The following is a 25,014-nucleotide window of genomic DNA, read 5'->3' as shown; positions in this document are numbered from 1 at the left end:
GCATGTCCGCCCATTCGTATGCGCCAGGACCCCTTCGGTCCTTGCTGCACTCTTGTGGCGGCAACACGAAGTTCGCCTAGAACACTCCCATTGCTCCAACATTGTCCTCACTATTTGTTGGTACTATACTGCACCTTGTGGATGATAAACTGCCATCAGGTGTAGAAATTCTGTATAGAACTGGTGGAAATCTGTTTAATATTAACAGACTGCGAGCTAAGACCACGGTGTCCTCAGTGTCAGTTATAGAACTTCAGTACACAGATGACAATGTTATCTTAGCCAACACAGAGGAAGATCTGCAATCAATCCTCAATGCTTTTAATCAAGCATATGAAAGTATCGACTGGAAATTAATATTAATAAGACTAAGATCCTTTACCAGCCGGCACCAAATTCCAATAACAGAACTCCGGCTATTACAATCAGCGGCCAGTCTTTGCAGAACTTAAATCATTTTCCTTACCTTGGAAGTAATCTCTCGACATGTGTGCAAACATTGATGCAGAAATCCAATATTGTTTAAGATGCGCTAGTGTAGCTTTCTGTCGCCCTAAGAAGAGTGTCCATCATGATGTCGGTGCGAGAACCAAACTGTACGTTTTCAGTGCTGTTGTAATTCCTACTCTTATCCATGGTTGCGAGACCTGGACAATCTACCGGAGAAACCTAAAATGCCTGGAAAAATACCATCAGTGATGCTTGCGGAGAATACTGAAAGTTAAATGGCAAGATCGTCGAACGAACATTAGCACTCGAGGAAGCCAACATTACAAGCATGGAGGCAAAGATAGAAAGGCATCAGCTACGCTGGACTGGTCATATCATGCGCATGCCAGATACATGCCTCCCAAAGAAAATCTTGTATTCCCAACTAAAGAATGACCAGCGTAACCATGGAGGGCAGCTTAAACGATACAAGGATGTTCTAAAGTGTAATCTTAAAAGATGTCATATTGATACGATCAACTGGGAAACTACAGCCAAGGATAGGCCCAAATGGCGTAGCATTGTATACAATAGAGTTGAACATCTAGCTGAGAGGAGGAACCGCAGGAAAGAATGAGCGAATGCGAGGGATGGCGTTCTTGCACAGCCATCTGCTGCAACTACGAGTGTGTGCTGTCACTGCAATAAAATCTGTGCATCCAGAATCGGACTGTTCAGCCATCTGAGACAACACAATTAATACATTCAAATGACATTGTATTTATATACTATATATTGACGAATAAATGCCTATGATGATGATGATCTACACGAATAAGAGGAAATCAGATCTGGTCACAAGTAGATTCAATTCTTGATGTTTTATGGAACTAGTAATTGTAAAATAATATAAAGTCAGGAGGTAATGGACTGCATGTGTGAAGAGAGTATCTCAGATTACCTGTCAAAATTGACATATTTTGTAATTTATCACAGTAGTTATATGTTGGGCTGCTTTCTTTCTTTCTTTCTTTTTTTTTTTTCTTTATGTGTGTCAGAAGTACCAACTTTACATACAGATGTTAAAAAAACATATCTACAAATATACAGGTCTGTTATACCATAAATCACAGATAAAGCAACAATTCGAGAGCTAGATGTTTCTTGCCCAGTATTGGGCGACGTCAATAGCTTTGGGGGAGGCTGCAGTCTAGTCTTTCATAGTGCACATTGAAGGACATAAAACACACTGAGATAGATGTTGGATCGTCTGTTCTTTCTTTCCACATTTCGATCCTAGCATCTCTGCTTTCCCCTTAAGCTTAACTGATGTGCGGAGAAAACTTTTTCTAGGTTTTAACCTCTGTGTGGCATCCAAAGAGAGGAACTGCTTTTGAATTAGACGATCGGATCCTTTTTTGTTAGCTGCCACCTCCCCACAAATCTCACCGGAAGCAGTACCAGCTAAAAGTTGGATTTTCTCAACCGGTATAGGTTTTAAGCATCCAGTAATGATCCTGCAACTTTTGTTAAGAGCGATGTCGACCTGCTTTGTATGGGCTGACCTGTACCAAACCGGGCAAGCGTATTCTTGTGCAGAGTAGCATAGAGCTAGAGCAGATGTTCTAATTGTTTGTGGTTGGGTTCCCCAACTTGTTCATGACAATTTGCAAAGATTGTTGTTTCTAGCAGCTATCTTTTGTTTTAAGTTTTGGCAATGTTTCTTATATGTTAATGGGCTACTGATTACTTGAGTGTGTGATTTTGCGTGAGTGATATCCCAGTTGTAAGGAATTGAGTTTTTTTTTCTATAGGGTCATTTGGACAGTTTCTTCAGGATAGAATCTGTGCTTTTGTTATTGCATTCAAAATAGTGATTGCCATGTTACTGTTCTTATAAGGAAAAGATGGTCATTTTACCCCTTAGAAATTTATTAAAGGTTTAAGCTATTTTTACATACCATACACCTTAAATAAAATATTACTTGCTTTTCATAATGAAAAAATGAGGTGTTATAACTAATTCTAAGGCTTGAGAAGCAAGCTTGTGTTTTTACATGACTGTTATTGTGATCATAGCCATGGTACGTCGAATTTTATGTGTAATCCAAATCACTGAGGCATGACTCTTCATTGCAAAAATGGCTTAGGGCAAAAGAGCAGTGAAGAAAAGAGATGCTGGTATCTATTAAATGGCTTTCTTAACTTTGTGGCCACAATCCTCAAAAGAATGTACCTGAATATCAAAATAAGCTATTTTCAGCAACATGGTAAGATTGAGGTTGAAAGAAATTGAGTATTTTTCTGAAACTGTGGACAGTAATGATTACTACTTCTACTACTTTTCCCCCACCCTGGTGGGGTTGCTGATGCGAATTGTGTCGCACATATGAATTTTGTCAGTTTTATGGCCAGATGCAGTACAGTTTGTGCATATTTCCATGGTGTTGGTAGTGTACTGTACTGTAGTGTAGTGTTGTGTGTTGTGTCTATATGAAAGGGAGAGTGGGATAAACACAACAGTTAGTCCTGAAATGAGAGGAATATACCAGATGTCATTAAAATCCCTGACCCAGTTCGGACAATAACCCAGGACCCTGTGAACCAAAGGCCTTGACACTAACTGTTCAGCCATGGAGAAAGACTGAACAGGGACAAAGATAGTGAACGTAATGCCAGAATGAGCTATAGACCCAGCATAGTGATATTCAGTACATTTATGCTTTGTATAGTTTCAAATTGATCTGATTTGTTACAGGTCGTAAGAATATAATATACCATGTTGGCTATAAGAATACAAATACAGTATATAAACTCCTATCCCTTTTGAAAAATTTTAATCTTGCAATGAAATTCTTTATTTAAAAGGACTATTGTGTCTACCCCTTACTCCTACTTCCTTATTCAGAGTCAGGGATGAGGTGAGATGAAATTATGTGGCCTTTTTTGGCTTGATGCCCTTCCTGATTCAGACGTCAATCAAAATGAAATGAATAATGGTGAATGAAATAGGGAAAGGAGGTGGAAGAAATCGGCTGTGGCTTGTGAATGGGAAATGTCCTGGCATTTGCTTGGAAGTGAAAATGAGAAGCCACAGAAAACCATTCTCAAGACAGTCGTCAGGGTTAACGCGTTATTATGTCAAGGTTCGCCTTGTCAATAATGTCTTAACAACATACTGAATGAAAACAATACAGCGACATTGTTATGTCCAGTGTCCTGTAAAATTTTGTATATGGTACGAAAATTGAGCTGGTTGACAATTGAGGAGCTAGATGCAGTAACAGCGTAAGTCTACTTACGCTGTTATTGCATGTATGCTGTTTTCAGATATCCTGGTCCCTTCACTACAACCCAGTCCAGGTCTTAGTTCGCTAGGATGCCGCTAGAGGTCAGGAGCTCACTAAAACTGGTACCATGCGCTACGCTGTTATTGCATGAGGCATGCTTCACGAGTGGCACGTTCAGTTGCCGCCAGTTCTCTGGCTGGAGAAGATGTTAGCGAGTGGAATAGAAGGTTTTGTGGCATCACATTTAATAAAAGACTAGTTATCAGCACTTTGACCTATGTTTCTAAGAATGCCTTCTGCTAAAAGCAACAGATTCATGACACAGAAGTTTGTGTGACATTATTACCATAATGGTGTTGAATCAGAGTCACAGTCCTACACTCCTACGTGCCATTTACCTTCTTAAAGAGGAATGATAGCTTTTTCAGTTTTATTGATTTCAGGCTACACGATGTGTGGTGTAAAAGCAGACAAAAGGGTTGATGTTATTTCACTAATGAAATACTTAAAAACTGAAAATGTTGAGTGGTATGTGAAAGTCATGTCTGTGTGTAATGATTCCTTAGAGTCTGCTAATGCAGCATATGAAGATGAATCATCCCGATTTTGATCAATGATGCATTTGAGTATTTCAAACAAGTAAGACACACAATGTCTAAATCCCAATTATATATTTTGCAATCTGTTTTTTTTTTTGGTTTCTTTTCTTTTAGGTTTAGAGAATCATTTTGTAAATGAAAATAGGAATAAAAGTTGTTTAGAAAGGAATGTTACTAATTTTATAACATTTCAACTATTTGTTGGGGGGGGGGGGGGAAATAACCGTAGCCTAATACTATAGTTGGAGAGAGCACTCAAACAAAATTCTCTCGACCCTTTACGAGAAAAGAACGAAAAAGGTGAATATTAAATAAAGAATAAATTTAATGGTTTTACCTTTCTTAGTTGACATTTTTTTTTAAAAAGTAATTTGTTCTTAATTTAAGTAAATTTAGACATTTTGGAGAACTGAGGTGGGATAAACTGCCACATTTGTTCCTCTATCGTGAGCGATCGTGCTTTCCTAACTAGCTGATCATACTGGTGTATGGCAAAATATAATATTCCTGGTCTTCATGCAATAACAGCGTATAAAATTAAATTTTAAATAACTCTGTCTTTCTTATTAGGTAACAGATCAATAAGATTCTTTGAGAAATTAATTTCCTGGCTCTTTTAAATGTCCTTAAATGAAATTGAGTTGATTCCTATTATTACTTTTAGCTCAGAACATTTATAAACTTCAAGCTTCTGTTTCTCAAAATAACGTAAGTCTACTTACGCTGTTATTGCATCCAACTCCTCAATTATGTAATGTTATTGTGGTGTAGCATCTTTATGACCTTCGTAGTTGCCCTTCGTGGGTCTCAAGTTGTTATGCTTAGTAAAGTTAAAGCAGTATGGGTTTGCCTATACCAACACAGAATCTCAACGCATGTAACAGAAATGATAATATTCTTTTTTTTTTTGTAGATCAATACTATGATTCTAAGGCAACGTGACAAAATGGGAAGCCAACGCTGAAATAAAAAACTTTAGATGTAAAGGCCTTAAAGGTGCGTTGGCACTATAAGCTCAATCGGCAAACTGTGTAGCTAGCGAGTTGAGCATCTGGTGGGGAAGGGTGGAGTGGGTGGAGTCTGTAGCATAGGAGGGGAGTTGACTTTATACTGCCCACTTGTGTGCTTTTCTTCATTGCCCCTCTCTTGTTGCCCTTTTCCCTCTCTTTCTAGAATATTCGATTGCTAGTTTAAATAACTGATTGTCCTCTGCTATGTGTTCATTTAGACTATTTTCCTTGTCAAGTTTCTGTAACTTATAAATTTTTTATTTCTTGGGAATATTCATTTGTTTCCCTTTATTTAAAGGGTGTAACAGAACCATATCACATTCGATATTTGTGAACTAATGGTTATCATGCATATGTTCACACATGGCAGAGGACATTGAACTTTTAATGTTGTCATTGTATTGTAGTTTTTATCCAGTATTTTGTTAGGTCTTCTACATGCATTTGATTTTAATCCGTAAGCTGAAGAAGAGAATTTTAATTCTCGAAACATGTACTTATATACATATAATTATGTATTTGATGGTTTAGTATATACACTAGATTTTGAATTGTATTGACAAGGAAGACCTTGACATAATTAATAACAGTAATTAAGTCAATACAGACCATTGGTGACCATCATTGTGCAGCTAATAGATACAGGGTTAACACGCGCACACTGCACTTTGTTTAAAGGGACTAATGTGTATCTTAAAGAGAAAAAAAAGGAATTGTTAAAAGAATATTTTTCTCAGGTTGCTGAAATTATTTACTAATGTTTCAGGTGAATATGCCAGTGCTATTGAAACTCTCGTCACAGCAATATCACTAATTAAGCAGTCAAAAGTGGCAAATGACGACCGATGCAAAATTCTAATCAGCTCCTTGCAAGATACGTTGCATGGTGTGGAAACAAAGAGTTATGGCTCTGCAAGAAGAGGTAAGCTTGCTATATAGATATTAAATTCTTTCTTGTCATACATTATCACACATTTCAATCAGATTTAACCTGTTCAAATAGTAAAATGCTTTACGCATTGCAGATGCTATCTTGCATATTGTTCCCCTCTCTATTGACACCAGAACCTTGACATTGGTGTCAGGACTTGCGCGCTTGTTGATTCCAAGGACTATGCCAACCCCACTGTCACCAGCCCTGAAGATGGTTTTCTGTGGATTCCCAGTTTCACACCAGGCAAATGTTAAGGCCACTCCTAGCCCTTTCCTGTGCCATCATCGCCGTAAGCCTTATCTGTAAAATAAGAATAATAGTAAACACCACCTTTCCAATACTTAACTTTCCTTATATTTAGGAAATAATAAACATTACAACAGGCGTTGTAAGATGGGACATGTTTCGCTTAACTGTCGAAAGCATCATCAGCCGAAAATAAATCTTAGCCTAAAGTCCGGTCAGGGCCCCGAACCTAGTGTCCTTAAAATATATGGTAACCAAAGAAACAACATTTACATTTAGAAAATCAAATAAGCATATAACTAGTGTAAAAAAACATAAAATTTTACAGGGCCCGAGTACATCTTTGCCTTTTTCATTTTCAGATTTTCAGTTCACGCACTTGGCATCTTATTTTTTTCCATTTCTTTCTTGAACTCCCAGTAAAAATGAAGTGGCTTCAGGCGTGATCGATACCTGTTTGAAGTTTTACTACTCCATGTCTGCTACAATATGTGATCTCTCTTGCCCGTGTGATTTATTTATTTCTTCATTCAAAAGAATATAATCATTTTTGTCATGACGAACATTCTTATCAACTGCCTGGCAGCTATGAGTTTGATTATTACACTGCCAGCTCTGTGTTGTACCTTATGTTTTTAACCTCTGGCAACACGATTACGTGGTTTTTTTTTCACTTAGCCATGATGAACACTTATATATTTTCACTCTTGTTTTATGTTTGAACATTCTGATTGACTGACTGGAAGCAATGATACCCTAATGATTTTAATTATTTCACTACCAGCTCTGTATTGTACTTTCTGTTTTTATCCTCAACACGATTGTATGTTTTTCTCTTAGCCATGTTGTAATATTTTTCACACTAGTTTTAAGCCTATTTGATTTTCTAAATGTAAATGTTGTTTCTTTGGTGACTATATATTTTAAGGACACAAGGTTCGGGGCCCTGACCTAACTTTAGGCTAAGATTTATTTTCGGCTGATGATCCTTACGACAGTTAAGCGAAACATGTCCCATCTTACAATGCCTGTTGTAATGTTTACTTCCTAAATATAAGGAAAGTTAAGTATTGGAAAGGTAGTGTTAAAGTTCATAGTCTGATGTCCAATACAGTCTACAATGAGATTTATTGAGATTTATTACTTGTAATATAACCGCCAACCAGGCAAAAGAAAAGAATAAATATCTCAACCTCAAAGTTAAGATCAGTAGAATTTCCAGGGACATTGCGTTTTTAAAGGAGTGCTTAAAATATGGATTGGTTCCCAGATTCTTGCAACATTTTCAACGAAAGAGCATTTCATCCCCAAATCTACAACCCACCCAAGAAAAAATTTATTCTATTTGGCTGAAAAATGAAATCAAAACACTCTACAGGAAAAAATCACTCCTGAACTTGCAGTTTTACAAAGTTCATCTAAAAACTTTATCCAGCATGTCGCCTTTAGAATGGGACTCCTTTTCTAAATTTGCTAACAACAAGGTGTCAATCGCGGCAAATAAGAAACAAGAAGTTTTAGACAAAAAATTGACTTTTCTTAAAGAATCAAAAACTAAATTTGCCAAATCTTTCAAAACCACAGGAACACACTCTCCCAAAATCAAAGTTGTTCCAAACACTGTAAATTTGTCCAACACTAACTTTTCAAACAGTGAAATGGATCTTTTGAACAAAGGTTTGGAATTCAACTGGCCCAACCCTAATAAAACCAACGATCTGTTGACCAACATTGCCGAAATCGAATCAAATATTTCAAAACTTCCTATAAGAATACCGTAATGATGTTAAATACGAAATTAAAAAGAAGCTCCCGTTACTAACCAGTGAAATAAATTCCAAGCCTTCTTTAAATCTCAACAAGCAAATAATTGAATTAAAGTACAAAATCAGAAACAATAATATAATAGTCACAAAAGCCGACAAAGGCTCTACAACTGTATTATTGAACAAAAATTAATATATTGGTAAAACTGAAGACTTCTTTTCCGCCAATAACTACAAACTAGTTGACAAGGATCCCACTTTAAAAATCCAGCGTGTTTTAAAGAACTTGCTGAAAAATTCATCTTTTCTCTTTCAAGAGCATGAACAACGGAAACTCACCATTATGAATCCCAGGTTACCTACTGCTAAAGCCTTACCAAAAATACATAAAAAAGAGGTGCCAGTGCGCCCTATTATAAACTGTCGAAATAGTCCCACCTTCAAGGTTTCTAAATGTTTACACCATTTTTTAAATAGCCATTATAAGTTCAATAATGAAGCCTATGTCAAAAATCCAGTTGATTTTTGTAATAAACTTTCTAATTTCAAGTTGCATGACAATCACATCATGGTTTCGTATGATGTCACCAATATGTATACTAGTATACCAGTAAATGAAACCATTAGTTTAATAGAAACTAATGTTTTGAAACATAACACTATAAGCAAATGTGAAATAGATGAACTGATCAACTTGCTAAAATTTATAGTAAACAATAACTTTTTTACATTCAATATCAAAATTTACCAACAGAAGTGACTAGCGATGGGCGACCCAATATCTGGAATCCTTGCTAACATTTTTATGGATCACCTTGAGACTAACAAGATAATCAATAAAATCAATGGTCTACAGCTTTGGCTAAGATACGTCGATGACACATTTGCCATCATCGACACACATCTCAATAATAGTGATAACATTTTAAAGACCCTTAATGACCTTGACCACAATATCAGGTTCACTAAGGAAGAGGAAATCAACAGGTCTTTAAACATCCTGGACTTAACCTTGACCGGAGCCAGTGATAATTTTATTTTCCAAATTTACAGAAAGTCCTCCGCTGCTCCTTTGACAATAAAGAATGAGTCTTTACACCTTCAATCTCATAAACAAGCAACTTTCTACAGTTTAGTTCATCGAGCATTAAATATTCCACTGCCCCTTCTAACCGGAAAAAAGAGTTTGAATATATAAAAGAACTTGCAAAACTTAACGGCTATAAACCTAACCTGATAAATAAGATTATAGGTAAAATAAAGTCAAAAAATACTACAAATTTAATTCCAGATAAGCCCAAAAGAATAAACACTGCCACCTTCACCTTCACTAACCCCACCATATACAGCATTACTAACCCATTTAAGAAGCACAACATCAGAATTGCCTACCGAACCCGCAACACTAATCGGAATATATTCTTTAATTCCAACTTAGTAAATACTTCTCAGGACAAATTTTCAAACTCTGTAATTTACAGACTCAAATGCCCCCAGTGTGAATTTTCTTATATCGGACAAACTGGCCGCAGTTTTAGAACTAGATACTTGGAACATGCCTTGAAGCATAAAAAGTACTTTGCCATGAGCAACCACATGAGGGATACCGGCCACAATTATTCTACAATTGATCAGGACCTCCACATTATAAAATATGTAAATAAAAGCAGCTTAATGACTGGATTGGAAAATACATACATTTTCTTGGATCAACATTTTAATAATAATAATAATAATAATGTGTTTGTTTTTCCAACCCTTGTCCCGTTTCCCTACGGGGTCGGGTATGAGGTGAGATGAATTTGTCGTGGCGGTTTTTTATGACCGGATGCCCTTCCTGACGTCAACCTCATCAGAGGAGTTAATGAGAGATGAAATGAATGACGTGATATATGATAGTAGGGAGAGGGTGAAACCCGGTGCCGGCACATAGCCTACTCCTGTCGAATAGCACCAAGGGGTCTGCTCAAGGCTTAACGTCCCCATCCGACGGACGAATCACCATCAACAGCGTCATATGCCCTCACTCCATATGAGCACTGCGGAGAGGTTTGGAATTTAATCCAGGCTTTTGGCACGCAATCTAGTGATTAGAAATTGTATACCACCACCTCCCCTACCCTGCCGGCCAACATTCTGATGGTGAAAATTTTTTCGACCAACGGGACTCGAACCGGCTAACCTCGGTGTTAGACCGTTTTTAGACTTCAGCGCCTTAACGATCATGGCCACCAGGCGGGCAATAATAATAATATTAATAATAATAATTTGAATGCTGTCCCAGAGAACAACAGCCCATTAATTGAACAAGTCCCCAAGTTGCTCACTAATTTTAATATAAATCATAACAATTTCACAAAAATTTTCAATTATAAACCTTTAAATACCCCTCCGGTCATCATAACAGATTCCACCTTACCCCCTCTCCATAATACAACTCAGCCGCCTGCTTCCAGCACTCTCATTGTTGCGCCTATCCCTCCCGTCCCAACTTACTCTCCGCCTAAGCAAGCTCACAGATACAACACGCAGCAACGGGCATACGTTTAAAAGACCCCCTCGAACGGCTAATGTCTCCGGTCAACGCTCATCCAACATAAGAGGTAAGCGATCTTAGACTCCCCCCTTTTGAACACCCTATTTTCAAGGCCCGAGTACATCTTTTCCATTTTCCATTTTCAGATTTTCAGTTCACGCACTTGGCATCTTATTTTTTTCCGTTTCGATCTTCAACTCCCAGTAAAAATGAAGTGGCTTCAGGCGTGATCAGTTCCTGTTTGAAGTGTTACTACTCCATGTCTGCTACAATATGTGATCTCTCTTGCCCGTCTCACGTATCTATACAGGAGTGTGATTTATTTATTTCTTAGTTCAAATGAATATAATCATTTTTGTCATGACGAACATTCTTATCAACTGACTGGCAGCTATGAGTTTGATTATTACACTGCCAGCTCTGTGTTGTACCTTATGTTTTTAACCTCTGGCAACACGATTACGTGTTTTTTTCTCACTTAGCCATGATGAACACTTATATGAAGACCTCGGGGGAAAATAGTTATAACCCTCATTTTGTAAGTTCTGAGATATAATCAAATTAATTTTCAAAAAATATTTACTGCTAATATTTTTGGTCTTTGAAACATATTACTCATGTCAGTGGTACATGTAAGTCTTTCTTTATAACATCCTGGAGAAAAAATGCATTAAAACCAGTATTATATGGAATTAGAGAACATTAAACACTGAATGTGCCTATCAATTTGAGGGTTATAATTATTTACATGCAATGTGCATAAAGTAGGGTACAATTTACAATACAAGAAAACATCTCTGTGAAATATACGAAAATACATACACAAAGAAACAAGTTAGTAACACAATTACAATAATAAAATACTTTGATTAATGTCAGTTAAGTAGTCTTTCTCACTCTCAACTGGACTTATCTAACACTCATCATCCTCCTCATCAATGAACATTTCTGTACTGTTTGTACCACTGCACTTCAAACAACCATCAAATTCAGAGTATACTGGTGGTACTCATTAAAGCACTTCCCTTACAGCCCTAGGAAAGAAAGAAAAATTCTGAATGTAGACTTATGTTTAATAAAATTAACTAAGTTAAAGAAAAATAATTTAATATAATGCTATTGCATTTATGTATCACTAACTACTTTTACTGTTTTTGGATACGCCGAGATGCTGAATTTTTGTCCCGCAGTTTTTACTGTGCCAGTAAATCTACCGACACAAAGCTGATGTATCTGAGCGCCTTTAAATACCACTGCACTGAGCCTAGAGCCTAGATCGAACCCGGTAACGTAAGGTCAGAACGTTAGCGCTCTACCGCCTAAGCTACTCACCCCGGCATGTTAAAGAGATTTCCGTAAGTTTTTTTAAAAATGTCATATAATGCAGTTATCCAATTATTTTAAAGAAAATAACAGGTAATCTAATTATAACCTACATAGCACCGGTACATTAACAAGTGAAAAAAGTTATAACCCACATAGTCACATAAAGGACGTGCATACCTGCCAACTTTCCCGATTCAGGCGGGAGACTCCCGATTTTCGACAGTTTTTCCCGCCTCCCGAATATTCTATCTTTTCTCCCGATTTTTTGGTGAACTTAAAACATTTGTTTTCAAATCCCTCCATTTCAGCTTTTTTACGTCAGTGCTGGAAGTCCTTCGCTCAATGGCCACTTTCAAACGAAATATCGAAGTTTATTAATGCGAGAAATGTGCGCGAATGTGCGATGTTTATTGAAACCTGTATATCGCGACGCGCATATCGATTGTCAATCTCTCGTTCTCGCGTGCTATGTTCGTGTTCGTTCACGTCAGTCTAGTCGATTCCATCCTCTGTCTGTACATTGCTCAGAATTTAAAAAGAATGATATTTCCGTACCGGTCGTGGCCATATTAACGAGGAGAAATAAGTTTTAATTTTCCGTAATTTCTGTCTGTCTGTCTGTCTGTCTGTCTGTACGTGCGCAGGCTCATCACGAGAAAACGGCTGAAGAGAATTTAATGAAAATCGGTATATAACGTCGGGGAATAAGTTGCTACAATCTAGGCCATAAATAATGTTATTCGCGCTGAGTGAAATGGTAGTTTAGGGGAAGGCCTAAAATTTAATTCTCAAATATTTATGTTATTATTGGCCCTAATGATAAATACTACATAACTAAAGTTATATATTATTAAATTTCCTATCATTTATGTCTTATACATTTTTACCGTACCGGCTGTAATAACAGAGATATTCATGAATTTAGATTTTTTATTTTATTATTATCATTATTATTATTATTATTATTTTATTTTGCTAAGTCCATATCAGCGCCGATGTACGAGAAAATGGGTGAACAGAATTGTATGTAAAGTCAGGGAATAAGGAACTACAGTCTATGCTATAAATAATTTTATTCACTCTGTTCGAAATGGTAGTTTAGGGGAAGGTGCCAAAATTTTTTTTAAATTACCTATCTTAGTGGTCATATTGAAAAATACTACATAACAAAAGTTACAGAGAATGCAATTTCCGATTATTTGTCTTATTCAATTTTGCAAGAGACACTTCTCATGATTGATTCGTATAACTTACACTTCTCAGGTACATTTTTTGCCCCTTGTTAAGGGCATCATCAACCTTTAGGTAACCTTAAGTTCATATGTCTGAAACATTATCTATTCATACATGGATTAATGTGTAACATACTTTTCATTGTAATCCATATATGAATAGATAATGTTTCAGACATTTGACCTTAAGGTTACCTACAGGCTGATGATGCCGTTAACAAGGGGCGAAACATGTCCCTGAGAAGTGTATATAGTATTATGTAGATTTCATCCACGAAACACGTGACTTGTATTGAATAGGTGGTAATAATAGAATAAATTATTTTTGTGATAATTTGCTTATTCAGTTTTACTGTTCTGACTACAATAATATTGGTGGTGATGGTGATTAAATTTTGAAGATTATAATAATGAAGAAAGTCATGAAGGAACGATCGCTTGAATAATACCACAAGAGGGAGTCATGAAAGAAAGGACGACTCACTTTACATTAGATGCTCTAATATCACAGATTCAGAAGAAAACTAAATGTGAAGGCCTCCAATATAGAAAGCTCATAAAATTGATCAACAATAGCATTACATTGACCATTGTTTGTTGTGATGTGCTTTGTGTATTCTGCTGCCATTTATCTACGATAGACGGGATTACTGCTGGGTTTCAAGTATAACAGCCTGCCTGAATACTGGCGGGAAGAAGCTGGGGAGTGGGGAGTTAGATCTCTCTTCTTTAGCATGCCATTCTTCTGGTTCATAAATTTTCTGATACTACTGGTACGTTACACACTGGATCATCATAGTATTCCAGCTATTCGATCCCTACTCGGAGGTAGTGATTTGAATGAGCTGTGTGCACACTTAAACAGAATAATTACACAAGAGTGTTTGCGGCTGTCTGCAGCCTGGTCATTCTAGCTCTGAAACTTTGAACTGTTAGATTGACACTGTAGTACCTTTTGCAAAAATTGAGAAAATGTACTGTTTTCATTTTATCGAATATTTCGTATGAAATCATAGCTTTTAATCACGACATTCCTACTGGCGTCGTTGTAATGAGATGTTGACTTCAGTTGGGAAAACTATAAGGACAGTCTTCCTGAGAATTCCGTAGTGAAGTACGGGTACATCAGCTAGTTATTTGATCCAAATAGCATTGCGCTTCGCATAATTGCGCGGGTGCTTGATGCAATATATTAATCTATGCATTTGCTAAGTAATGGCATCTAAGTGCATGACTGATTCACACATCTGGAGCATGAGTTCATACTATTTTCGGTAGGCTTATCAGAGACCGATTATCCCACTCACACTTCCTGTGAGGGAATAGAGATGTGTAATTTTTAGCCTTGTAGCCTCGTATAGCAACAGTCGGGCTTTGAGACAATAAGTGTTATAAATATATCGTAGTACTGTGTTGCGCAAGACATGTAGAATAAGCAATTTTGACCAATTGTATCTCCTGATTTTTCCTGATTTAAAAATCAAAATCTCCTGATTTTTGGTTTTGTAAAGTTGGCAGGTATGGACGTGTAAAGAGTGGTTATGTTTATAAAATTTCAGTATAATGACACTAGCTAATTGTACGTGTTAGCATTATTTGATAATAATAATAAATACTAATGCTAATACTTTTGCAAAAGGTATTTTACATCACAGCATGTAAATAGTTATAACCCACATTCTAAACCACATGGTAAACATAGCTGCTAGCCATCTGGAAAACACACTTGTTCACTACTTCCAGATGAACTTCCACAATATTCCTGGGTTTCAACATATTCCGGATCGTTTAAACTGTCATCTCCGTCCATAAACTCCTCATCTTCATTGTTTTCAGTACCATAAATGTCATTTTGTTTGGCAGAAAGCACATCATTGGAAACATGATCCGCCATCGTGGAAATGTAGGTTGTCATTGTTTACTGCAGAGACATGTGACTTGTTATAAAAATGAAGCTGAATTGTGCTGCCATCTCTCGTTAAATCAACTAGATTCTTGATAAAAAATTAAACTTCATGTTGGATAGAACTGTTTACTACAAAAAACAGAAAATTTGAGGGTTATCACTATTTTTCCCCGAGGTCTTCATATATTTTCACTCTTGTTTTATGTTTGAACATCCTGATTGACTGACTGGAAGCAATGATACCCTAATGATTTTAATTATTTCACTACCAGCTCTGTATTGTACTTTCTGTTTTTATCCTCAGCACGATTGTATGTTTTTCTCTTAGCCATGTTGCAATATTTTTCACACTAGTTTTAAGCCTATTTGATTTTCTAAATGTAAATGTTGTTTCTTTGGTTACCATGTATTTTAAGGACACTAGGTTCGGGGCCCTGGCCTAACTTTAGGCTAAGATTTATTTTCGGCTGATGATGCTTATGACAGTTAAGCGAAACATGTCCCATCTTACAACACCTGTTGTAATGTTTATTTCCTAAATATAAGGAAAGTTAAGTATTGGAAAGGTGGTGTTAACTAGTATTCTTATTTTAAAGTTCATAATCTGATGTCCAATACGGTCTACAATGAGATGTATTACTTGTAATAAGCCTTATCTGTGTCAGTGTGACATAAAACAACTATTAAAAAAAGGACCCTGCCAGCTCAGGGTTACCTATGCTGAATTAGCCTCGGAGTAAAGCCAGACTAACAAGGTGCCCCCCCCCCTGAATCAACTCAAAGGTGAATGCTTTATTCCCCCATCGTAACCTCCTTAATTTTCATTTCTCTGTTTAGCCAGCCTTTCTGAGAATGTTTGTTATACGGACAGATGGGTGGGCACGCGGGCGGGTACTAGTTATGTACATAGTCTTACCATAAATACTGTCCCAACTTTTGAGGGTGTACTTCACTACCAGCTCTGTATTGTACTTTCTATTTTTATCCTCAACACGATTGTATGTTTTTCTCTTAGCCATGTTGTAATATTTTTTGTTTTTTTCACACTAGTTTTAAGCCTATTTGATTTTCTAAATGTAAATATTATTTCTTTGGTTACCATGTATTTTAAGGACACTAGGTTCGGGGCCCTGGCCTGCCCGAACGAGGGAGCGGCTACAAAACCGGTATCGTGAGGTGTGAGTCATTGTTGGTTGAGCTGTAGAAGTGTACAGTTGTCAGTTTGAAGTTTTCAAAATGGAATGGGGGGAGTATGAGAATCATGTGGTCGTGATAGGGTTACACAAGGTAGGGCAATCACCAGGGGAGATTTTCAAAACCCTCCAGAAGCTGAAAATTAGTAAAAAATTTGTTTACCGCGCTATAAATAGATTTGTTGAGGTTGGAACTGTGAGAGATAGCCTGCGGCAAGGAAGACCACGCACAGTATGAACGCCAGAACTCGTCAAAGCAGTGGCGGCTCGTGTGCAACGAAATCCAATAAGGAGACAGCCAGTGATGATGGCTCGTGAGTTACAGATATCAAAAATGTCTATGTTTTGCACGTTAAGCATTGACCTGGGACTCCATGCTTACAAACGACGCAAAGAACATCTCCTGACAAATGAACTGAAGCGCCAGAGGCTCCTAAAATCAAAGCGCTTACTTAAGCGTTACGCGGTAATGGTCATCATCGAATCCTGTTTACGGGTGAAAAGATTTTCAGTGTTGAGGAGACTTTCAACCCCCAAAACAACAGGGTATATGCCCATTCCTCTAGAGAAGCTGGTGAAAAGGCTCCAAGGATCCAGAGGGGTCATCATCCCTCATCAGTTATGGTGTGGTGGGATGTGAGCTTCGAGGGCACAACGGAGCTCCATTTCTATGAAAAGGGAGTCAAAACTTCAGCTGAAGTGTACCAGGAGACAGTGCTTGATGGACTGGTCAAGAATCTCAACAACACCCTCTTCCATGGACGGAACTGGAACTTCCAGCAGGACTCAGCCCCAGCACATAAAGCACGGGCAACCCAGCAGTGGTAGGCAAATGCTCCTGATTTCATTTCCACTTCAGATTGGCTGTCTGCAAGTCCAGATATAAACCCTTTAGACTACAAATTGTGGTCCAAGCTTCAGGAAATGGCTTGCAAGAAAAGACATTCCAATATTGAAAGCTTAAAGCAGTCTCTTCGGAAGGCAGTTGCAGAATTTCCAGTTGATGTGTTGCGTAATGCCATTGGTGAGTGGCCACAAAGACTCAAGGACTGTGTGTGTGCAAATGGTGGCCATTTTGAGTAATTATTTGTGGTTATGGTTCATAATGCATCTATGTAACACTTGTTATTAGGATATTAAAATATCTCTAACCATTTTGTGTCGGTTTACTTAAACGTTTGGGACAGTATTTATGGTGAGACTGGGTTGTTGCTAGCAGGCTACCTCCGAATACCGGGTGCCCTCTGGAGCATAGAGCACTACCTCAGCATGCTGGGCTCTGTCGAATGTAAAATATTTCTCTAGCTACTCCTGGGACTAAAAACATAACCTCTCTTTGTCTTCACAGGGTGGCACCCTTTACAGCGTCGAATAAAGTTTAAAAACGTAAGAGGTATACTCCAGTTTACTGTGATAGTGACGAACATCTTCCTCGATTCCTGGTTGCTTCCAAGGTCATGTTGGGAATGTAGCATAAGTCCCTGAACTCCTGCAAAGGAGCTATCTTCCACAGAGATTCAATGAAGACTTCCAATGATTAAATGATCAGAAACCTAGCTTGCCGGGGTGTGACCGTTGTGTGGATGTTAAAGAGACATGTCGGTGATCACCTTCGATACCCAGTCCGTGCCCTAGCGAATAAGGTTAGCAATGTACCGTCTGGTGGTATGGCCATACATACCAGCTCTAATGAGTTGTTAGAACTGCCATAAATTTGGCCACACCTCATTGCAATGTCAAGGTTTGATGAGCTGTAGGATGTGTGAGAAAGGTGAGCATGCTGGTGTCGGGCACACTACCATCTGTGTGTGTCAACTGCACATGTGTGCATTCTCCAATCTCCAGGGAATGTCTCACATTCTGGAAGGAGAAGAAGATCCAGGATATCAAAACTTTGGATAAGCTATTTTATCCAGATGCCCATAGAAAGTTCAAATCCATGGCTGTTCTGTAGTTTTCCATCTTCTTTGCAGATAAAGTCTCACAAGTAATGATCTTGCCACAGAGTTTTGTACGAAACACCTGTACAAAGCAAGTGTTAATAAAGTTGGAATAACCACCACAAGGAGTGGTTGAAGAAACTGGAGATACCACGAAGGTATCCGAACCTCCTGGGAAACCAACAAGTGCGTTATTGCTTACTGTTCCTCAGAAGGGCCCTTCCTACGTGCATTCGACCGGAATGTCCTCTGCTACCAATGCTCAAAACATCAAGGAAGAGAAGGGGAAGCCCCAGTGTTCCCTATAAAGTTAGAGAAGCAGCCTTCTCCAACCCGATAGAGGGTCATTGTATCCTGAAAAAGTTCTCACAAACCATCCACTGGATCTCCTCCGAAGGGTATTGAAACAATGAGCAAGAGTGAGAGGCCCTAATGCCTTGTCTGATCCCTTTGTGGGGAACCCCTTTCTCCCAGGAAGAAGGCCCGCCATTTCTGATCAGTGAGCTCACTATCTGCAGAGTGCCCAGCCGCTGTGTTGCCCTCAGCTAGTGATGGGATAATCAAATACATTTAGTAATTGAATGAGTTTCAAATATCATTCAGTTGTAGTGGTGGCATGACCAAATATTTTTAATTTTCGAATAACCTCCATCTGATTATTTAGATAATCGAATAAATGATCAGATGAGTTTCAGATAACATTCATTTGTATCACATAAAATATTCCGATGCGTCAGGAATCAATTTTTCGATTCACATGTGTCGGATGGATAATTGATTGAAATGAAAAAAAAAAAAAAAGTGAATAGATGAACTCTTATGAAAATTAGAATTACGCCTTTTTACAAACGTATCCCCAAATGTTGAAACGAAATGAGTGAATGAACTGTCTTAATAACATCACTTTTAATTCCCTTATTTAGAAAGCATTCCCTATTCAATTGCCTCATTTATTCGAATGCAGTTCCAAATGAATAATAAAAGAATTAATTGAATTGGATGGATAATAAAAAAAATAATCGAATGGAAGAAATATTCACTATTCGATTGCCTCACTCATTCAAATGGAATGTCGAATGAATAATCAAAAAAAGGTGATCAGATGTAAAAAAAAAATTCACTATTCGATGCCTCATTCATTCAAATGAATAATTGTATGAGAAATATAATCGAATAAAATGAAATAATCAGATAAGTTATTATTCTTTTTTCGATTATCCCATCACTACCCTCAGCCCTCTTCTGAAGAGAACAGGGAGACGGAACCACTCCTCATTGTGGAGTCGTGGATGGTGGTGGAGATGACAAGGCCAGTGACAGTGGTAAATGACAGATAGCTGGATGAAAGTGTTACAGTATGTTGGGACGAAGTCGGAGGTCGATAACAGACAGCAAGCTTAAGATAAATGATGATGATGATGATGATAATAATAATAATAATAATAATAATAATGAAACACCGTTGTGCGCAGTGGAAAACAAGCCCAGAGGAATCCTGGATGTAAAAGGGTGGTGGCAATGTGTACAATTAAAAGAAAGATAGTTTCGATGGTAATAATAACAACCTTTACTTCGGTGTGCACATGCGCATTTACATGCCTTCCTTTCTTCTTGCAGGGAGACGTGATCACCTTCAACACCCTTTGGGGCTGTCCATCTTCCTGCGCTTTGGGGGAGGGGACAGGATTCTTCAGTAATTGAACAACATAGTTGATATTTGTGAGCTCAGCCCAGAGGAAACTACACGCTTCAGCAATGCGGCGCATTCTTCCACCTGGGTGTCACCTTGTGCAGCCATGCGCTATTTCCCCAGTTACAGTGGCAAGTGCATAATGACCTCTGTGATAGTGACCAACTTCCTGATACTTCTCATGCTCTTGGATCAAAGACATACCGAACTACTGAAGCGCTTGTTAAGTCAGTGGGCAAACTGGCCAGAGTTTTCAAAAGGTGCAGTGATGCCTGATAAAGTGCTGTGGTCTGTTGACGACCACATTTGGTCCATTAGAACTGGAATTCTGGCTGCTTCTGAGGAAACAATACCTTCTTCATCTGGTACTCTTCATAGGAAACAGGTCCCATGGTAAACCAACAAAATTGCAAGAGTCTTAGGTGATAGCCAATGGTCTCATAAGCGTTATTGTCGGAATCCTACGATGGCCAACCCTATCTTGTTTAAGCGCCTCCATGCAAAATCCCATATCTTGATTCAAGAGAGTAAGAAAGCTGCTTGGGAAAAGTATGTCTCTTCCATGACAGAACTTACTCCATCACAAGCGTGGACGAAACTCTGCCGTATTGTTGGAGTCCAGCACATGTCCTCAGTCCCCGGAATCTCCGTTAATGTTACGATTCCTTCAGTCATTGCAAATGACATTACGTAGATACGTTCACCTCTGAGGAATACGACCTTTCATTTCTGCCTATTACTGCAAGTGCAACATCTCTCCTTTATCTATAGTGCTTCGTATTCCTATAACGTGCCTTTCACAGAGTGGTAATTGCGGAGTGCACTCGTGCTATGCAGGGACACAGGTCCTGGGCCGGAGAACATCCACTATCAAATGCTTAAACATTTGAGTGACTGATGTCTCAATGATATCCTCACCCTATTCAACAGAATTTGGATTGAGGGAGTGTTTCCATATCAATACCAGTTTCTATCTACCTGCTGTCAGTTCGTGATGGATACAGTAATTTTGCATCCATCTCTTGGCATAGGCCATAGCAAAGTGTACTGTAGCTTCCACTGAAGTCCCAGTCTCATCCATGGCTGTGACAATATGGAAGCTGTTGGGGTATGGGTTGTGCTGAGTAATGACATTCGGAGCACATCAAGTGCATCTGAGGGTTGTAAAAGGTGTTGCTCACAGGGTTAGTCATGCTACAATAACACTCTTTAGCCCAATGAGGAAAGCATTGGCAAACTACCTCACTCCTCGTCTTACCTAGCACACCTCATTTTGGTGCTGCCATTGGTTTTTGTAGATTTTCTACACCTGCATAGCCTTTGGTGGTGCTATTTGAGGATCCAGCCAGCCTCTGATGACCTCTGGGCTGATGACCTGTCAGACAGATAGATCAGTTTCTAATCCAGGCTCTGGGCTGATGGATGACCTATCAGACAGACCAGTTTCTAATGCAGGTAAGGATCCAAAGCTTCTGGATAGTTACAGGCCAGTATGCCTTAGAAATGGCCTCTGTAAGGTGTTTGAAAGGGTGGTCAACCAGCAACTTTTGGGGTTGTTGACTAATTACTATTATGGTTTTCGCTCTCATCTCTCTGCCACCGATCATCTGGTTAGACAGCAAAGCACCATTGAAGAAGCCTTTCTTTGGAGGTAACATATAGTCGCAATGTTTTATAACCTCGAAAAGTCTTACGACACTGCCTGGCATTGAGGGATTGTCTCCACCGTACACCATTGGCGATGTAGGAAAAATTTACCAGTGTTTATTGAGAACTTCCTATCCTTCCTCATTTTTCAAGTTAGAGTAGGGAATGTATTTTCCCAATATTACGTTAAAAAAATAGAGTAGGACAGGAATATGTACTGAGTGTCACACTGTTTGCAATCCCCATCACCAGCATAGTTGCCACTGTTGGACCTACAGTTGTTCCATCACTGTATGTAGATGATTTAGCTCTACATTACAGCTCTGGAAGGATGGCGATTGCTGAGAGACAACTACAGCAAGCCTTTAACCAAGTCTGCAGATGGGCCTTGCAATCTGGTTTTCGATTTTCAGCGGTGAAAACCTTGGTTGTACACTTCTGTTGACATCAGCTTGTCAGAGCTCCACTTGGAAAATGGTATCTTACCAGTGGTAAGGTTTCTCCATTTTGATAAACAAGCAAGGTGGTAGCCATATCCATCAGTTGAAGGTTGCCTGCATGATGGGACTTAATATCCTTCAGTTTCTCGGCAGCACTTCGTGGAGTACTGACCTTGCAGTGCTGCTACGTTTTAACATGGCTACAGTTCTTTCCCATATATACTATGGTTGTACGGCGTATGGTTCGGCATCAAGACCGTATTGAAACTTTTATACAGTATGCACCATAGTGGACTTAGGTTGGCAAATAAAGATTTCTGTAATAGCCAGATTCCCAGCCTGCTCGTTGAATCTGGTGTTTCATCTTTACGAAGAATATGGCAGCAGATACGTCTCACATAGGCTGCCAGAATTGGTGATATGCCACAACATCCATTCTGTCAAATTTCATTTTAATACACAATACCACGAGAGGTACCAAAACTGGCTGGATGGAATTTGAATTGATAGGTTATTCCGTGAGTGATATACAGCTATGAGTAGTTATCTTCAGCAGACCCCTAGCAAGGTATCTCCATAGCTAGTTCCACAGTTGAATATACAGCTACATACAGCTAAAAACTCTAGATGTAATCCTACCAACTCTAACCCACATCATTAATACCTCACTGATAACCGGCATATTCCTTTCCCTTTGGAAATGTGCAATTGTTCGCCCACTCCCAAAGACCAACAATCCCGTGGAACCCAAAGACTTTCGATCCATTTGCATTTTACCATTTCTGTCCAAACTTTTGGAGAAAGTAGTTCACAAATAACCTCATATTTAAATAACAATTTACTTCTTGACAAATATCAGTCTGGTTTTAGAAGCAATCATTGCACAACTACTGCACTATTTAAAGTTACAAATGACATAGGAGTAGCGATGGATAAGGGAGAAGTTACTGTTCTAACTCTTCTAGACCTTTAGTAAGGCCTTCGACTGCGTTGACACTGACATACTGATGGAAAAATGACATGCTCTTAACTTCTCACAAAGCACACTATCCTGGATGTATTGCTATCTATCTGATCGCCGGCAGTATCAGCAGGTGAAAATATCTCTTCATGGTAGTCTATAGAGACTGGAATACAACAGGGGTCAGTGCTAGCGCCACTCCTATTTTCGATCTTCATTTCAGGACTAACACAAGTAATTAAACATTGTCAATATCATGTGTACGCAGGTGACTTATCAACTGCAATAACTAATATGAATGAGGACCTAGAAAGAGACGTTATGGCAGGCTAGTCAATTTCAAGTTATATTGTTTCTTAGGTTTTTACTGGATACTGGCCGCACTTAAGCGACTGCAGTTATTGAACTTGCATTTCTTTCCCTTTTATTGTTCTTTTCCTTTTTTATTTCCTTTTATTTCCTTTTCCTTTCTTCACTGAATTTGTTCAGAGAGGATGGTTACTGTAGTGGTACTTCCTCTTAAAACATAAATCACCACCACCGCCTTGTTTATTGTTTGTTGTAACTCATATTTCTGTTGCTTGTAAATGTTTCTTTTCCCCATTTGAATATTTATCTGCTTGAGTTTATATTTGTATCCTTTTGTTATGATTATTCTACTATTAATTTTTTTGCAGAGCGTTCTCGATCTCGTGACCGAGAACGATCACATCGAAGACGACGCGAGAGGTCCCGCAGCCGAGACAGAGAATATCGGGAACGCAGCAGGGAAAGGGATAGAGACCGTGATCGGGAGAGAGAAAGGGATAGATATTATGCTGATGCTTATCCTAGAGATCGTTCTAGAAGCAGAGACCGGGAACGTGAGAGAGATTATCGGGAAAGAAGTCGGGAAGACAGGTAAGTGCAAGACCTCTTCTCATGAGTTTTAATTTAGGATGTGGATAAAGATTTAAGGGATGTATTATCTCTAATACAAAAATATTTTTCTAATTCTTTCCGTAAGTGTAGTATCAATTGTATGGATATGAAAGACCATTTTAATGAAACTCTACGGATTTAACTACTCAGTTTTTCACTCACAAGACTCTATTTGAATTGTCTCTTTTCAACTTTCTCCTTAAACCATGCAATATAAGCCATAATTTGTGCTCTCTGAAGCCATCTCTTTTCAGTTTTGACTCGGTTAATTTATAACCTGTGGTACGATTTTGATGACATCTTTTAATTGGTTCCCAATAGACATTGATAACTTATACAGAAATCCTGATCATAGATCCCACCTTGTAGAGATGCTCATTTATTACATCATTTTTTTGTATTTTTAGGTCATTTTCTAAAATTATGCCATTATTTGCTCATTATAGGGAATTCATTACACTATTGTATACTTTTTGAGGCATTTTCTTACCTGAAGGGTACAGGGGTAAAAATATCGGGGTCCACCAAAAGTAAAAAACGAGATGTTACTATCGGTAGATAACTAGTAAGCAAGTCTATTGTCATGTTAATTTTGACTAAGGATAAACGATAAGCATCCGAGAAACACACAGTTGAAATTTTAGCGTTGTATGAAAGAACGATCAGGGTCTTACTGGAACCATGAAAGAGCGATCACAGTCCGTAGGCAGCACTAGAGCACGTGCGCATGTCGTGTGTTAACTGCTGCTGTTATTGGCCGAGTTCTGTATCTTTCCGTATTGTTTGTCCACTGTGACCATGCAGACGTACTTGTAATTTTTTCTGTGTGGTTTAGTACTTTTTGCTTCAAGTGTTTTAAAATTAATACAGATACATGTAATGATGTCAGAGGTGAATTGTCTACTAAAAATGTGACCCACATCGTGTAAATAAATGAATTAAAGATAG

The 25,014-nt window shown here is 38.3% G+C and overlaps 1 protein-coding gene across 2 annotated transcripts in view; it reads left to right on the top strand.

The window, feature by feature from the left end:
• Nucleotides 1–25,014, top strand: part of Cpsf6 (cleavage and polyadenylation specificity factor subunit 6) — a 383,523-nt gene that overhangs the window by 314,907 nt on the left and 43,602 nt on the right. For both annotated transcript variants that reach the window (XM_067143420.2, XM_067143419.2), the window contains exons 10-11: nt 6,095–6,250; nt 23,823–24,045. In XM_067143420.2, coding sequence (XP_066999521.1) covers nt 6,095–6,250; nt 23,823–24,045 — 379 coding nt within the window. The remainder of the gene's footprint in view (nt 1–6,094; nt 6,251–23,822; nt 24,046–25,014) is intronic.

Source organism: Anabrus simplex, chromosome 3 (genome assembly GCF_040414725.1).
Source record: "Anabrus simplex isolate iqAnaSimp1 chromosome 3, ASM4041472v1, whole genome shotgun sequence".
Taxonomy (NCBI): Eukaryota; Metazoa; Arthropoda; class Insecta; order Orthoptera; family Tettigoniidae; genus Anabrus; species Anabrus simplex.
The sequence above is the reverse complement of the archived record's forward strand: the minus strand, read 5'-3'. Positions and strand labels throughout refer to the sequence as shown.